The sequence below is a fragment of the Belonocnema kinseyi genome, chromosome 3 (genome assembly GCF_010883055.1).
Source record: "Belonocnema kinseyi isolate 2016_QV_RU_SX_M_011 chromosome 3, B_treatae_v1, whole genome shotgun sequence".
In the NCBI taxonomy this organism is placed as follows: Eukaryota; Metazoa; Arthropoda; class Insecta; order Hymenoptera; family Cynipidae; genus Belonocnema; species Belonocnema kinseyi.
Genome location: NC_046659.1, coordinates 37555274 through 37570215, shown reverse-complemented (window position 1 = coordinate 37570215; position 14942 = coordinate 37555274). Strand labels below are relative to the sequence as shown.

Sequence of the window (14942 nt, the reverse complement as noted above, 5' to 3'; positions counted from 1 at the left end):
GAGTACTTTTCGGACGGTATCAAAAAGTTAGAAAATCGTTGGACTCGCTGTATCGACCTAAAAGTAGAGTATGTTGAAAAATAAAACCGACTTTGGCCAAAAGAATGTCTCCGTGTTTCATTTTTTAGGGACTTATCAGACTGCCTAGTATGTTGGAAAATTGAGAAATCTGCGAAAAAGTGACCTTAAAATAAAATATGCACTCAAACAAAATGTAAGCATATCAGAATATTGTGCTGTTTTTGAACTCCAAAAAATGCTCACAAATTACTTCCAAAAATCAATCCTAAGCCTTAAAAAATTAAAAAAAAAGGATATGGAATAAATACGAGAAAAAATATACAATAGGTCTATGCTAGTTTTGAGATCACTAAAAACAATAAATTATAATGTCCGAAAACAACCCATATCACTAACAGCTACCCATAAGTACACTGCCGTGCAAAAGTTTTAGCCCATCTCTTTTTTTATGGCTGAATAAATTCTCCTAATCTTAATTATACCAGAGCTAAAAAATTTCGATTTAAAAGGTAAATTGTTTTAGAAATTCTGTATACAATAAGCCCAGGATAAAGCCAATTTTTCTAGTTTTTAAATAGATGTTGCAAAAATAATGTAAACTGCAAGAAGTTGAAGTTGTAATAAAAAAGTTGGAAAAATTGGAAAACATCTTATCTGTAGACAAATCAGAATAAAAGTTAAATAAATATATATTTTGAGGAAATTACATAGAAACTTCATAATTATATGTTTCATATATTTACCAAAAATAATATTGCAATTTTTTCAACTTTTTTGTTACAACTTCTAACCTTGCAATTCAAAAAGAAAATTTTTACGATTTATACTCATAAGCTGCTGTGATACGGTGAAAGAAAGGTTCAAAATGAGCCCAAGAACATTGAACAGTGATTACTATTTCAGAAGTTATTGAAAATTTAAGGAAACGTTGAAATTTACACTATTTTTGTAATATATATTCAAATACTAGACAAACTAACTCCACCCTGGGCTTATTTTATACGGAATTTCTAAAACAATCAACATTTTAAAGAGAAAATTTTTAAGCTCTGGTATGATTAAAATTAAAAGAATTTATTCAGTTATAAGAAAGAGGTAGCCTAAAACTTTTGCACGGCAGTGTAAAAATAGAGATATTAAACAAAACTAAAAAAATATATATAAATTGAAAGTCAATGATTTTGCGCCCGGAAAACTCTTTAAACCCTACCCACTTTCCTACAGTAATAATCAAAAAATCAAATTAAAAAAACACCCCAGACGCATTTAGGCAAACCCTGCTCAGCTGCCTTCAACTAAAAAATCCATAAAAATTTCAATGAAAAATGAATACAACAAAGACTTTCCCAAAAATCTTCTTCATATCCTCATCTCCACAGTAACATTAAACAACACTTGAGAACTATCCTTATCGAACTTAAAGAACCAAGTCTCACCATCCATCAACTAAAACATCCAAAACAATCTCGAATTAAAAATAAATATCCCACACAAGTTTCTAAACACTCTAGTTAATAAATCTATCTCCACAGTAATATTCCACGTTATCTATGAAATATGCGCTTTATGAAAGTCTAACATTCCAATAATTAAAACGGTAAAAAATATTTAAAATTAAAATTTCAAATAAAATTTAATTAAATTTTAAAAATATTTAAAATTTAGATCTATTCCCACCGCAATATTACACAACCCCTAGGAACTACACCTATCAAGCTTCACGTACCAAGTCTCACCTTCCGTCAATTAAAACGGTCAAAAATATCTCAAATTAATAATAATTACCACACGCAGCTTTCCAAGCCTCCAATAGATATATCCACCTAGACAGTAATATTCCACAACCCCAGGAACTACACCTATCACATTTAACGGTGTAGTTCCTGGGGTTGTGGAATATTACTGTCTAGGTGGATATATTTATTGGAGTATTGGAAAGCTGCGTGTGGTAATTATTATTAATTTGAGATATTTTTGACCGTTTTAATTGACGGAAGGTGAGACTTGGTAGATGAAGCTTGATAGGTGCAGTTCCTAGGGGTTGTGTAATTACAGTGGGAATAGGTCTAAATTTTAAATATTTTAAAAATTTAATTAAATTTTATTTAAAATTTTAATTTTAAATATTTTTTACCGTTTTAATTATTGGAATGTCAGACTTTCATAAAGCGCGTATTTCATGATGACGTGGAATATTTATTTTTAATTCGAGATTGTTTTGGAGGTTTTAGTTAATGGAGGGTGAGACTTGGTTCTTTAATTTCGATAAGGTAGTTCTCAAGAAAGCTTGGAAAGCTGTGTGTGTCGATTATTTTTAATTTGAAATATTTTTTACCGTTTTAATTTATCGAAGGTGTGACTTGGTTCATGAAATGTTGATAGGGACTCATAGGATGATTCCTGAGGGTATTGGAATATTACTGGAATGGAATGGAAGCTTCTAATGTGTCCCTAAGGGTTTACATTTTTCTTGCACCTTCTTCTTTATTCCTTTACACACCCCCCACACACTTACTTGGTGGTGGAAGGGGGACCAACAGTTTAACTCTCCGAGACTCTTCCAGAGTGCGAGGCGGGAATCGAACCCGCAAGCCGACGGAGTGGTTCCAAAGCTTACGCTTTAGCCCCCACGACCATCGTCCCACTTTATTGGAATATTACTGTAGAGATAGATATATTAACCTGGGTCTTGGACAGTTGTGTTGGGTTAAAAACTTGGAAAGCTGCGTGTGGTAATTATCAATTTGAAACATTTTTGATAATTTTAATTGATGGAAGGTGAGACTTGATTTGTTAAAAAAATATGGGTGATTCCTGGGGGTCGTGCTGTATTACTCTGAGGGTAAGTGTATAAAATAGAGACTTCGAGAGTTGTTTGGTAATTTCTTGTAATTTTAATTTATTGGCGATTGTAGTTAAAGTTAGCTGATACTTATCTCCAGAAATGTGAGAGGGTAATTCCTGGGGTTTGTGTAATATGCATGTGGGAATGTGTATATTAAATGGTCTTGAGAAATTGTCTGTAGTAATTGTTTTTAATTTAAAATGATTTTTATCGTTTTAATTGATGGAAGGTGAGACTTTCATAAAGTATTTCATAGATGAGATAGAATCCTACTGCGGAGATAGATTTATTAACTAGAGGTTTTAGTTGATGGAGAATGAAACTTGGTTCTCTAAATGTGATCAGGATGGTTATCAAATGTTGTTGAAAGTTACTGTGGAGGTAAGTATATGAAAAAGATTTTTGGGAAAGACTTTGTGGTAATTATTTTTAATTGAAATCTTTATGGCTTTCTTTGTTGAAGGCAGCTGAGCAGGGTTTACTTAAATGCGTCAAGGGTGTTTTTTCTTATTTAATTTTTTTATTATTACTGTAGGGTAGAGGGTAAAGGTTTAGAGTTTTTCGAGGGTGAATACTATGATTCTTTTTCATTTTGAGATTTTTCGGCAGTGTTTTGTGAATCACGCAAAATCATTGACTTCTGATTTCTATTTTTGTTTTAGTTTTGTTTAATATCTATATTTTTAGTCAGGGATAGCTGTTAGTTTTATGGGTTTTTTGTGCAAAATCTAATTTGTTACTTTTAATAAGCTCAAAACTAGCTCAGATCTACGCACTGTAAAAAATGAAACAAATTTTATGAGATATAACTGTAGAATTAATAATTTCCTTACGTAATATTACCACATTCAGCGTAGAGATAGTCCGATTTGTAGGATAGAAATTACAGGCCAGCAGAAGAAATCGTTATATTACATTTTATATAGTCGGCATCTTACTGCCCTCTGTAGGAATACTTCGGACATCGTAAATCTGTAGGAATACTTCGGAGATCGTAAATACGCTATTTTAAATTATGCAAAATATAACAATAATACACAAAATTAGAAGAAAGGAACCACATTTGGTTGAAAACGTTCTGTCTTTCATGTGAAATTGAAATTACCGTTAAAATCACAAGGAGAGGTAAAAATCAAATTTAGACGTGAAAGTTCGCTATGAAAATGCTAATATTCCAATATCAGTAATAATAACAAAAAATTAAAATTAAATTTTTTATCAAAATAACTCATTCAATCATAAAATTCTTATATTATATATATTTTTATGAGCAGTTATAACTGAAAAAAGGAAATTGATACGGTATACCACCTTGGTAAAAAAAAGTTTTAGGACTTTATTTTTTAAATCAAAAATAAAAGTTTATTTATTATAATCGATATTGTCCCCTTCAAAGTACTCCCCATCGACTGCAACACACTTATGCCAGCGCTTGATCCAATCCTCGAAACATTTTTTATAATCCGTTTGCGGTATAGCCATCGGAGCCGTATGGTGGTTGTTGGATGGTATTCGTTTCGTTTTTAGCAAAATTCTCACCGATAACGATCGCATTGTGCAAAGTCGATGACATTTTTTTTGTATGAAAAATCGAAACCACACACAAAGATAGATGTACACAACACGGCGTCATTTCAACAAATGTCAAGCTATCAAGTGTCAATGACACTTCTTCCGACACAACAAAAAAAGAAGAATTGAAATCGGCCGATCGAGAGCGCCACATGGTGACGAGTCCTAAAACTTTTTGATCAAGGTGGTATACCGTATCCGGTTCCCGCACACGCAACCAGATTGACGAGAAAAGAGAGAAATGGGGAGAAAAGAGCCCGCAAAGATCAGTACGATCAGTCTTTTCAACGTTATCGTTATAAGGTAAGTTTCATTACGTTATTCGCATGTACTTCCTAACCTTAAATCCTCACGTCAATGAGCAAAGTTTTTTCTATTTGAAACAGATGTTTCAAATTACGAATGAGCATAACCTCTTTATTCATTAATATAGTGTTTCGATATGTTAGATCAATCGGTTTACCTCGAATGCAGAGCATCTGTGTACACAAATTATTGTTTTTATTTCAGCACAAGGAGTTTCGGGAAAGAAATATAATTTTACTTGGAACAGGGAGTCCTGATTATCCTTACCTCAATTTCCAGAAATAATGATTGCATCCACGCCAGTATATTTACTCAGATATGCGCCTTTCGATTCGGGCACGTAAAGTGAATGTGAGTAATCTCATAAAACTGATGTATATTGCACTTGGAATTATACTTAAAATAGTTAAATAGTCTTTTCTCCTATAGTTGTAAATGATAGTATGAAAGAAACTTAAGTATATATCAAAATGGTATTTCTTACAGATGGTTGTATCAGGTTGATGTAAAATCTACAACTAATATGTTCTAAACCCTTCAATTACAATTTGCAGCATTCAGAAGCGCCACTCTGGAAAGAAAATATGTTTCACAGCTTCACGAACTTGTTTATACAGTCGTTATCCTTATTCCAGAGCTACTTTATTTTTATGTTTCATAATTTTTCTTTTTTACAATTAAAAGGGAAATATTAACATGCATGGATTACTAACTGAATGTGGGCAAATTGAAAAAGAAACATCAAATTCATTTCAAACATAAATGGAATTCATTCATTTTTAAAGTTATTGAACTCAGTTTGAATAGCAAGAGTTGTATGTTACAACTTTAATTTTTCTTTGGAAAAAAAGTTCACATTGTTTAACGAGTCATACTTGAAACTACTTTCACGTCATTTAACACTTAATAGTTTGGGAAAGATACAAAAATAATGTTAAACTTAAAAGATTTCGAACATAAACTTTAGAAAATTTTAAGAATTCTGGAAGGTGCTAAGAGAGAAAAAAAGTATTCTTAAATTTTGTTGGCAAATTTTTAATGATTTCTTATTTACCAAATTTATTTCACGAGAATATTTCAAAAATTTCTAAACGTTTCAAAAGATTTTAAAAAATTAGGAAAAATTCTAATCATTTTAAATGATGATAGGAAAATTTTTTAAAATATCAATAACAATGAAAAATTTTTAATGATTAAATATTTCGAAATTAATTGTGAAGTTTTTGAAAGCTTTTAAAAGGTATCAAAAAAATTTTAATTCTTAACATTCCTGGGAGTATGTAAATTGATTCTTAATTTTTAAAAATTAATTTTAACCAAACCTTTAAAAAGATTTTAAAAGATTATAAAAAAATTGTCGAAATTTTCAAAAACCGAATCAGAAGAATTCAAGTATAATTCAAGTACGTTTAGAAGATATTTAGAAATTTAAAAACATTTGAAGAGATTAAAAATATTTTAAAACTAAAAGATTCCCGAAAAATGATAAAATATTTGTATAAAAATCTTAGAAATTGTATAAATATTTTTTTGGCATCTCTGAATTCTTCAATAACCTTTTTCAATTTCCATGAAAAACTTCGGAAAATTATATTTATACAATCTTAATGCAAATGAAAAAAGTAACTTGAAAAAATAAATAGTTGTTCAAAATTTCAGTTTTGTTAAAATTTTTATTTTTTTTTTTCCTAATCATAATTGTCCTAATTTTTTTTCTAAAATTTTCGTTTGGTTTAAAATGCATCTATTCTTGTAGAAATGTCTTTTTTTTTAAATTAGTAATCTCATAAAATTGATGTATATTGCACTTGTAATGATGCATAAAATAATTAAATAGCCTTTTCTTCTTTAGTTGTAAATTCTTGTATGAAATAAAAATAATAATATATCAAAATGGCATTTCTTACTGATAGCTGTAGCAGATTGAATGAAAATATTCAATTATTAAGCTCTAAAATCTTCAATTACAATTTTTAGCACACAGAATCGCCACTCTGGAAAAAAATTATGGTTGATACCTTGACTAACTTGTTTCTACAGTCGTAATCCTTCTTCCAAAGCTAATTTATTCTTCTATTACATCATTTTATTTTTTATAATTAAAAGGGAAATATGAAGATGCATATTTTACTAACTAAATGTGGACAAAATAAAAAAGAAGCATCAAAAGCAACTGAAACATAATTGAAATTCGCTCATTTTTTACGTTATTGAACTTAATTTGTTTATAGCAACAGTTGCATCTTCCAACTTCAAGTTTTCTTTTGAAATAAAAACTATTTTCATGACATTTAATATTTACATGTGTTACTCAACATGTTTCTTTATGAAACATAAGTTTTTTCATTGTTTCTTGAAAGTTTATTTACTGAATTGCTAATTATTTTTGCATTCTCTTTATTTAAGATTTTTTCATGCAAAGTATGGACAGCAAATCGAGGAAAGAAGAGAGCGATAATGGTTAGAGAATCCACAGATCTGGCTACTGTGTTAGCAAAAGGAAGCGAGAAGCTGGACATAAGTGGAAAATTGATTGTTTTGGAAAGCGATGGGACTGTGATTGACGACTCAGAAATATTTTTATATTATGTCAGTAAAGACGCGCCTTTTATCATTCTTCAAGACGATGAAGAATGGTATTTATTGAATGATGGCTCCACGTCCCATTCGGAAAATAAATTGCCGAACAACATTTTAACTAAAGAGCTGCCAACAATTAATACAACGCCGAAAAGATGTAGGAGTAGCAGTGGCTGTTTCTGATGCTGATCTCAATGATAATGTACAATCTACCATTGGTGGTGATGGCGCAGATAACTATAATATCGCAGATCGTGATGGCAACCGGAATATTCTCCAAAACGCTGAGATTGATAAAGAGATGCTCGCAGATGTCCAAGAAATGCACGTGGATCCAGCAGAAGTAGAGATGAGAGGGACAAATGAAAGAATTAAGGCTTACCTAGACGAAAGGCAAGGAAAATTCAAGTCCTGGGAAGAGTACTCCGTGCCGTAGGAGAAATTGAAAAATGATAATCTGCAAAAATTAATGGAAGGTACTACTGATGAATCGTTAAAGTCTAGTATAATTGACGCAGTTGTTCAAGACATGCGATCGTATAATGTTCGCTTAGGCAAACATGCGTTTCGTTAAGTAGCTGTCCAATTGATGAAGCAATTTCCCAACACTTTTGAGGGTAGAAAAGAAGACGGGAGCCGTTTGGGTAACGGCTATCAATTCCTCGAAAGAAAAATGATTGATCACAACGGGTATTTGTCGCGTGATTAAGGCGGGAGTTACTTTATCGGCCAATTTGAATGTGTTCTTATTTGTTAAATTGTGGCTTTTATAAATTATTATATCATTTAGTTTAGAATCCTTAATTTGAAATTCTTTTACTGTAACGTACATTTCTACCTTGTGCATGATGTTAATAAATTGTTATACTGCAAAAAGTATCACCCAACATTTCTATACATCATATGCACAATTTAAAAAACGGTGATACTAAAATATTCAATAATGTACATTTGTACAAAAAATAAAAACTTTGTAAAATTCTCTTTTTAATTACATTTATTGTCAATAAATGTAAAAATACTAAAGTGAAATAATTAAAACTCTAGTCACTATTACAAATTTATAATGAAAAGTTAGTCGCCCCAAGCACCCTAACAGATATTTCGTATCTGCGGTGCGGCTTGGGTCGGAGAAGAGGGCATCTAGGCCAGTCGTCGGCAAACTTTTTGCTCAGTTTTTAGGCAAAATGTGATTTATTTGCATAGCGCTTAGGAATTAGTATCGATTTTTTCAGTGTTAGATTCCCCCGGCTTTTTTCCTAGGATAAGAAATATTTTGTGGTCAAAATGTGTTGAAAGTTTGCAGGCATAAATACTTTGCACAATTCTCCTTTGAATTACATTATTTGAAGACAAATGTAAACATGCTGAAATAAAATAATTAAAATTCTAGTCACCATTACAAATTTATATTGGAAAGTTAGTCGCCCCAAGCGCCCTAACAGATATTTCGTATCTGCGGTGCTGCTTGGGTAGGAGAGGAGGGCATCTAGGCACGCGTTTACCACCACTCTCGCTCTCTAGCCGAAATAGTGGAAAGCGCAAAACATGTGTGGCTGGCGGGAATTTCTCCAGCTTAGGCATGTCTGGTTTAGACTATTGAAAATGTTAACGTGGAGTTATATTTTTGGAACTTAATCCGAATCTTCGAACTCTATAATTGATAATAGTTCTAAATTTTGTAGTTTATTTGCATCTCATTTAATATTGTTTTATTGAAAAGTGTTAGTACCTTCGTCGATACGTAAATTTTGAATGCTTTAATTTGTTGTTTATTGTTTATTACTTTATATTGAAAAATGTTTAGAATAGTTTTTTTTAAATTTCATTGGTCGTGAAAAACGTTTGCGAACCGGGAATTTTTTTCTTCGATTAAAACGGCCACCCTGAAGATGAACAGTTGTCAAATCAAAAGCCAAAATGTCAAATTTAAAAAACATACAAGAATCAAAAATAATCAATTTTCGAAAAACGAAATCGTGTGGTGAATGGTGCTTAACAAATTCAGTCTATATTCCCTCTACCAAAATTATTTAAATCAACGGTAGTCAAATCGAAGCCCAAAAAGTCCAATTCAAAACAAACAAAAAAAACATACAAGACCCAAGAATAATCAAATTTCGAAAACGAAAAACTTGTCCCTTGTATTTTTTTGAGTTTGACATTTTGGGTTTTAATTTGACAACTGTTGATCTTACATAATTTCGTTAGGGGGAATAAAGACTGCATTTATCCTGCACAACTCATCACAAGTTTTAGTTTTTAAAAGTTTTTTGAAATAATATTTTTTTTTCAGCTGTTATTTTTTGGAAAATTTTTTCCTGCAAAAAATTGTGTATACTTCGAGCCGCCTTGCACAACCTTTCTTTTTGACATAATAGGAAGTTGCGGATCTATCAAAGAAAAACGTTTTTCAAATATTCTGCCCGTAATTGATGATTTTTCAAAAAACCTTTTACTGCCTTCTAACTTATTCTGGATTTTTTTTTAAACCTTGAAAACCTGGAAATCTCTTAGAATTTTTTACGAAAACTTTGAATTTTACTTTTCTTTTTTTTTTGCTTTTAAAACAGCAATTTTATCGAAATGCGAAGAGTAATTTTAATCTTTTAGCCTATTATGAAAGAATCATCTCGTTTAGAAAAAATCTTGCTACTGAAAAGGTTTTTATTAGTCAAGATATAATTTATCTTTTGTTTACTACAGAATAAATAAAGATATTTCAAGGCACTTTTTGTAGACTGTACGAAATATTTTATAGATTGCAAAGAACAGACTTAAATATTCTGAATAATTTGATAATTTTTTAGTTCCTTATCCGCTAATATAGAATATTGAAGTATAAATTTAGTTGTGATGTTCAAGTTACAAATTATAAAAATTATTAGTTTTAAATTTCGATGTTAATTCAGTTTCAAAAATTAGAATAAGCCATGGCCATACAACGGATTTTTCGAGGGTTTGACCACTCGGTTTTTGAGTGTGCAACAGTTTTCAAAAGGTTACAAAATATTTCAAACATTTTAAAGTATCTTAAATATCTTTAACATTTCACAAAAATTTCATGGATGTTAACGATTTAAAAAAGGCGCGCGCACCAGATTTCAATAAAGATTTCACAGAAATTTCACAAACATGTTAAAACTTTAAAAATTTAAAGTATTTCATAGATTTGAAAAAGGGTACAGAAAACCAGATTTCAAAATAATTCAATGATTTCAACGAATGCAAAATATTTCCCAAACAAAGATTCTAGAAATTTTTCATAAAAATTTCAAGAATTTCAAAGATTCAAACAAGACTTGTACATTACATTAAAAAGCTTTCACAAAAATTCCCCAAAGATTTTGAACATTGCACAAAGATTTTAAAACTATCAAAAGATTTGAAAAAGGGCATGTTAAACCATATTTCTAAGATTTCAAAACATTTCAAAGATTTTAAATAACTTCAAAATTTTTTAGGAGATTTCAAAAGATTTCATAAAACTTTCAATGATTTCATAAAACATTCATAAAGATTTCAAAAGAGTACGAGAATTCCAAAGATTTTCAAAAAGATTTCACCAGATTTCAAGGATTTCAAAACATTACAAAGATTTTAAGCGATTTCAAGAGGTTTTAAATACGTTTGAAAAGATTTGAAAAGACTTCAATGATTCCAAACGAATACAAAAGATTTCGCGAATAAAATTAAAGAAAGAGTTCACAAATGTTTCAAAGATTACAAGGATTTGAAGATTTTACAAAAACTTTGAAAAATTCCAAAAGATTTCTTAAAGATTTCACCGAAATTTCAAGCTTTCAATAAGATTTGTAATTCTTCCATAAATTCCAACGAATTCACAAAGATTACAATGATTTCAAAAATATTACAAAGATTTCAAAATATTTTGAAATGTTTGACAAAGACGGCTCATGTTCGCAAAAAATTAAGAATTTTTGGATTTATGATTTGGCTTTCTTTAAGAATTTGTTGGCGAATGAAAAATAAAATAGCTCATTTTTTAAATTTATGACAAACGATTATTTCATTATTTGGTGTAAAAAAGGAGATCTTGAACAATTTGATTTCTTGACCTGAAAAACCTGGAAAGGACTTTTGTTTCTAAGACTCGCTAGACACCCTGCCTTGAAGTATTCACTATTTCAAATAATATTGAGAGCAAGTATACTGGAAAAATAATATAATTCAAATGTAATGATGCGATTAACAAACTTTCGAGGTAAAATTGGCTAATATTATCACGGATTGTAAGTCTAAATTAAAGTGGCATCTCACTTTTTGATAATGTAGTGATTCTAAAGCAGAGATCCTTTTTTTTTGAAGCGAATTGACATCTATATGTATATAGGTATATTTTTTTAAGCTTCATAATAAATGTTTTTGTTTCACTTTATTCTTTACATGATACGTAACCTTTATTTTCATTTCTACCTAACCCGTACGTAACTTTTTTGATACACTTAATAATAAATAATTTTAAGATCAATAAAAGTGAATATTAATTATATATTAATAATATTCACTTTTATTGGTCTTAAAACTGCTTATTATTAAATAAAGTTATACACAATTTGATTTAATTTTTTCATAAAATTGTAAAATTACTATTTTGTATGGTAAATTTATCTGCGGAAGGAAATTTGCCGATTCCTGGAAATTTACCATTTAATGTAAATTTTCAAGTCATTTCAGTAAAATTTCACTGCAACCTGCAGTTTCACGCTTCCGTTTTAATTTTACAATTTCCAGTTAATCTCATAACCTAAAGTAGTATTTACAAACCAGAAATGCAAACTTCTGGTTGGTCGTAAAAACCCTGCGTTGAATATTGGTAATATTGGTTACATCATTTATTGTGGTAAAATTACGATAAATATTTTTTTACTGTGTGGTATATTTTATCTCATACTTATTCCATATCTTTATTTGGGAGAGTTTTTAAGGGTTAAAATTGATTTTTGTAAATAGTTTGGGATTATTTTTGGGATCCCAAAAATATCACAATATTTGGATATGCTTACATACAGTCTGGGTACGACAGTTATTTTAAGGGTAATTATTAGGAGACAGGGGTTGTTTTTTGAAAATTAATGTCTGGAGATTTTGAGAGCCCAAAAAAGACAAAAATTCTGGCGCAATTGATTTTTTTAATGTTTCAAATTTTATGTAGTGAAGGGCTGGCAGCTGGACGCCAGCACCTCGAATAAAAAGTCCGGTTTTTTTAGAATAAGAGAATTCGAAAATCAGAATTGATACCAATGGAGAGCCCAAAAAAGCCCACAATTCTTATATGCTTACATTTAGTTTAAGTACATATTTTATTTTAAGGGTAGTTTGTAAAAGATGGGCTACGTTATTCAAAATTAATTTTCGCACTTTTTGAGCCAAAAAAGCTTAAAATTTTAGCGCAATTAATTTGTTTAATTCTTTCAGTTTATTGTAGTGGAATTGCTAGCGGCCAGCACCTCCGCCCAAAAGTCGGTTTTTGAGAAAACGAAAAAAGCCCAAAAAAACGTACCTCAATTTTTAAACGCTTAGTAGAATAATGATTATTATTTTTAAATACTTTAATTATTTACCCAAAATGCCACCTCCTATGGCTGAAAGACCTCCTATTTTTAAACCTGCAAAAAATCCAATTGGTCCCGCAAAACAGGTTCCAATTAAAGCTCCCGCAAGTGGATACGTCATAGCTTTATACTTTGAAGCTTTCTTTAAAATTTCTGTCCCTTTCGCAACTTCGTGCTTCGTAACTTCCACGTTGTCCACAATTGCATCTACTGATTCACTTTGATCCTATTAACGATTAATATGTATTTAAAGGATTCCAATTTATTAGGAATAAAAAATGAAATCAATATGAAGGGGCCTTACTTAAATTACCTAACAGCTCAGGGGGGGGGGCACCCTGTATAAATTTTCTAGGGTTCCTTTGTTCAAAGGGGGGAATGGTCTAAAGAGGGCCAATCATCCGTTACGTAAAGTACGGCTCCTAAGGGCATATGAAACTTCGTCGTGTGGTTAATCGAGTACAGTTCCCCCGGCTTTTTTTCCACAAAAATTTAAACAAAAATTTCAATAATATTTATTCACGGTTCGTACAACTTTTTTCACTGAATTAACAAGCCCGATCTCCTCTAACATTTATTTCTATATCGCCCGTAAATATAGTGATTTTTTCGTCAAAATAAGTTTCAGGAAAAATAAGATTTTGGAAAAATTAATACCTATCATTTCATTTTTTTTTTACTTGATAGATTATACCATTTGTATCTGTCTCAGAATGTATTACTCCTGAAATCCAACAGAACAGGCATTTTTATTTTCCCATCCCATAAACTATAAAATATATCCAATAAACTATAAACTTGAATTTATTGAATGAAGTTTCAAAGTTTTTGAGAATAGAGAACGATTTTAGAGCTTGGAGAAGAATTTACATAAATAAATCACCCAGTGGGCAGGAAAATATGGCAACGTCTTTACGACATCGTTACGACAACTTTACGTAAAATTGTCGGATAAGTCGGAACGATGTAGTAAAGGCATCGCCAAATTTTATGCCCACTGGGCATTCTAGTTAATTATTTTTCTACTTTGATAAAAAATTTAAATAAATAATGTGTTAACATTCGTCATAATTATTTCTTTATTGAAAAGAAATATCGAAAATATCTATGATATCGATATTTTTATCCGATATATTAATAATAAATATTTTTTTTAAAATCCCATGACTAACTTGTACATATTTATCAGGTTAATTAACATATTAATCTATTGTTATAGGTAGCACGACTTAGAAAATTGTATGTTCAGAAATTCCGAAAGTTTCAATTTTAGCCAGGCATATCATTTTACAGGATGGTCCGTGTATGGAAATAACTGCGAAATGACAGTGAATTTATTTTTTGGCCTGGATTTTCGTCTAATTTTTAGTATTTATTTAAAGTGTAATTTGTTATCGTATACAAATTTGCAATTTCGAATGAATTTGATGTAAAATAACCCTAAAATTGTTTCTTGCTAAAGACTTTAAACTAATGTTAAAATATAATTAATTCTGAAGAGCATTTTAACTGAATTATATCTGAAATTTTAATTTTGAAGCCGTATTTGATACGTGGCTTAGTTCGCCTAGTGTTCGGAAATAGGATTTCGTATCAACATTTTTCACCTATTTGCCCTATTTCGTTCATTTTCCCCGTTTGATATAAGCTTTAGAATTACAAAATACATCAAATTGAGCCAATTTAAGCGAAAGGGTTATCCATATAACACTTGGCCAATTTTTTAGCACTCCCCGCCCCCTACATACGTCTTGGAGACAAGTCTGGACTTTTGACGACCCCCCCCCCCCCAATTCTCCCGTCCGCGTAGACCTATTTCATATATTTATAAAAATATGGATATTAGTTGCATTCAAAAGCAAGGAAGCCAAAAAGAGAGGTGAAGTGACTAAAACTTCGATTTTTCTTGAAAACATTGGCCCAATGATACCAGGCAGTAAATCCAAACAAGAAGTAATAAACAATTTCATAGATTTTCATTTTTTTTCTGAAAAGAAATTCACAGATTCCGGTCTACGCGTGTCAACGTGGACTTAAGCTCC

The 14942-nt window shown here is 30.5% G+C and overlaps 1 protein-coding gene across 3 annotated transcripts in view; it reads right to left on the bottom strand.

Moving 5' to 3' along the window:
• The window catches only part of LOC117169023 (syntaxin-17), a 21507-nt gene that overhangs the window by 1444 nt on the left and 5121 nt on the right, over positions 1 to 14942 (bottom strand). For 2 of the 3 annotated variants that reach the window (XM_033355079.1, XM_033355080.1), the window contains exon 4: positions 12910 to 13126. In XM_033355079.1, coding sequence (XP_033210970.1) covers positions 12910 to 13126 — 217 coding nt within the window. Of the gene's footprint in view, positions 1 to 3699; positions 3839 to 5011; positions 5316 to 12909; positions 13127 to 14942 lie in introns of all 3 variants that reach the window. The other variant, XR_004466601.1, reaches the window with a different exon arrangement.